This window comes from Carlito syrichta, unplaced genomic scaffold (assembly GCF_000164805.1).
Source record: "Carlito syrichta isolate Samal-C Ts95f unplaced genomic scaffold, Tarsius_syrichta-2.0.1 Scaffold303954, whole genome shotgun sequence".
In the NCBI taxonomy this organism is placed as follows: Eukaryota; Metazoa; Chordata; class Mammalia; order Primates; family Tarsiidae; genus Carlito; species Carlito syrichta.
In genome coordinates, this window is record NW_007248050.1 from 148,509 (window position 1) to 151,978 (window position 3,470).

The following is a 3,470-nucleotide window of genomic DNA, read 5'->3' on the forward strand; positions in this document are numbered from 1 at the left end:
ACCTAAATTCTAAAAAGTTTCCCTGCCGTTTTCCACTCTATCTTTCTCAACACATTTTCTTTTCTTGCATGCCATGGAAACACTTGCCTCGGGTTTTTCTCTGACCAATCTCATTGCTCCCTCTCAATTCATTTTACTAGCTTGTTCTCTTCTATCTAATCTCCAAATGTTATGGTCTCTCATAGCTTGAGTCTAGACTTTTCATCTAACTTTATATGCTTTCCATTAGGGGATTTCCTCCTCTTTCAAGGTTTTAAAGGTATCTATAAAATTATTATTTTCAAATTTGTATCTTCAGAGAAGACTCAGATTCTGTGATACAAATCCATACAATCAACTGTCTATTTCACGTATTTCAAAGATCTCACATTTCATCTCAGCACATATTCAAATATGAAACGGATTTCTAATCTCAATCTCGTGTTCAAAGCTGAGTACTGGTCCCTCCCTTCAAATCCTCTCTTCCCTCATTGTCCCTCCTATAGCAAGTGGTTCTTCCATTCGCCACATTATTCCATCCTTCCTTGTTCAGTGTGCATGTCTAATTTATCATCAAACCCTGTCAATTTTAACTCCAAAAACTATTTTAAATATGCACATTTATATCCGCATTTGCCACATTCTTGTATATGTTTAATGATTTCTCACTTTTGAACAAACTCCAACCCTTTATATGACCTACCTGTCGTGCACGTTGTTTACTTAACTCTCTAGCTTCAGCTTTCCCTCGCACAGTTTATTTCAGGCACGCTGTCTTTCCTTCATTTTCTCAAATACTCAGTTCTTTTTCTATCTAGAACATTCACACAAGCTGCTCCCTCTGGATACAGCACTTCTTAGCAGGAGCCTTAACTTTTCTAGTACCTATCTTTCTGACATTTCAGTGTAAATATTTTCTCAAAGAGGCCTTCTCTGACCACCAGCAGCACAATCTCCACTCTGCCAAAGTAAACCCAATTTTACAATCTTTTGTGATGTCCACTTTTAAATGTATTGTCCTTATCATATGTTGAATTACATGCTTATGCTTGTTTAAATTGCTTTATTTTATGTGTACATTCCCATGTTAAGTTGGGATTGCTGACTGCCGTATTGCCAATAGCAAAGTACCTGCCTGCCTAACATGCTGCTACCACCTGTGTGGGAAAAAGTAACTTCTTTCAAGCATGAATATTCTCCTTTTTTTGTTAATATTGCTCATTCATTTTCACTTGTCATAAAAGTTCATTTAAATCACAGAACATAATAGCTAGTAAAGTAGAGCTTATGGAGCTCTTTTCTATCTCACATTTCTGAATGTATGCTTTGTCCACAACTTAGTTTGGAATAGCAAAAAAGAAAGCAGCTTTGTAGTTCAGACATGGCAGAGGTTGTAGATGAAAACTCCTCATCACACACATAGAACCTGAATATTTAGCAAAAGAAATAGCTAGGAACCAGCAATTCCAAGTAAGAAAATTCCCAGAAGGCCAAGGTCTCTGTTGGGAGTTTCCAGGTTGTGTTGAAGATACAGTTTGTAATGTAAATATTGAGAACTGTTTTACATCAATGCTTCTCTCTGACTTATCCAAGTAGTACTGTCTGATTTACCCAGGTATTAATGACCTATATGCATGGAGGCCAATCTGCCCTCCAGTTTTAACATTCTTTATGGTGATTCAGTGATTTTTCATATGCAACATGAGACTCTTATTGCAAAGTGATAAATTAGCAGGAAAAAAAATTAAGTGACATTTGAAGGGATATGTAGAGTCAAAGTGAAGACCATTCAAATGGGAACGAGCAGAGGTTATTTATTCAGAGCTTGCTGTACCAAGGGAGTCAGTTACCATTACTTGTATTTTGGCAGAGACTCAAAGACAAGCAGAGGAGTGGGGAAACTCTGTAGTAGGGGAATAAAAGTAGAACTTCAGGTGTGCCCCGACTGGAGGACATTGCTTGGGGGAAGATAGAGGAAGGCTCACCAGGGGTGAAGCATCCTATGTGATTTGTTAGAGGTGCATGTTTGACTTTAAATAGGTAAATCTATAGAGACAGAAAGCAGGCTGGTAGTTGCCAGGGGCTGGGGAGAAGGAAGAATAAGATAAGTAACTGCTTGATGGGTGTGTGGTTTTCTCTGGGGTGTTAACAATTTTTGAAACTGGACAGAGATAGTAGTTGCACAACATTGTTAATATACCAAATACCGCTTAATTGTTCACTTTAAAAGGGTGAACTGTGTGACATGAGAATTAATCTCAATAAGCTATTATTCAAATTAAGCTTGGTAGAACTTTAAAAATCAAATAATTTATAATTTAACTTGAGATCATTATACCACGTTTTGTATATTTAATTGCTTCTATCTGGAGAAAGTGCCAATTTAGAAAACTTCTTAATGCAAAAAGGCTCCCCAGCCTCAAGACATGTGATTAGAAACCCAGCTGTAGCATTTGTGTATTAGTTGCAGGTGTCTGCTGCGCATTGTGTCTCACAGCACAGAGGTAGGTGGCTGAGTCGGCAGGCTGAGAAGCTGTAATATATAAAGTACTATGTCCTGCTGATTTATCCAGCAAAGTGTTAAATCTTCCATTGGTTTGCTCTCTCTGACTTGACTGAATTAACAACAGAGATTTGAGACCTTTCCCAGGTTCCTGCCTAAACCACTGAAGGTAGTAGATAGCAGTATCCGTGAAACTACAGTTGATAACCAGGATGTTTCCTTCTGGGACACTCAGAGATGCAGGACTCTGCTTCACCTCCTGTTTACTGCTCACCCCTGTTCAGAAAGAGAATCACAGACTGGTTAGTGGCTAATGATTCTTCAGAAATTACTTTTAAATTTATTTATTTTTTAAATTTCCACAGAAAACCACAGTCACAGCACTCTAACTTTCTCTTCCTTGGGAGAAATGTCCTAGAAACTGTCTGCTCTTTGCCCCTTTCCAGATTCCTCTAACTCACAGCCTAGTTGCAGCCAAAGGATGAGCAAGCCCACGGGTTTCTCCATTTCTTCTGTCTCTTCGACTTGCTGAGAATTGAATTCTTGTGTCTGAATATTGACAACAGCTCACAAGATAAAAGACCTGCTTTGCTGTCTCACACGTTCAAACATTTCTACAGGAAACACAGAGTCAGCCCAGCCAATCAGAGACAAGACCCCCCCACTACCACCACACACACATACACCTCTGCACAGTATGGGAGGTGGAAATGAAAACACTGCCATCCCAGAACTAAGCACAGCAGTGCAAGAGAAATGCTTCTCTCTCCTCCTTCACCTCCTCTTCCTTCTCTTAAATAAAAATGTCTAACTGTCAAAGTTGTATAATGCAGCCAAATCAGTGCATAGAGAGAAATTTATATTTTTAAATATTTATATTAGAAAGGAAAAACTCTAACTTTTTGCTAGGCAGTTACAGCCACTTTTTCCAGATTCCTATGACTACTTCTTCCTCTTGTCACTTCAGCCCGTAAGGACTAGTTTCCTT

At 38.7% G+C, this 3,470-nt stretch overlaps 1 gene segment (V, D, J or C); it reads right to left on the minus strand.

Moving 5' to 3' along the window:
• Positions 1-2,411: 2,411 nt before the first annotated feature.
• Positions 2,412-3,141, minus strand: LOC103261637. The segment is given in 2 exon segments: positions 2,412-2,758; positions 2,944-3,141. Coding segments are annotated over 2 exon segments (393 nt in total).
• Between the last annotated feature and the right edge of the window lie 329 nt (positions 3,142-3,470).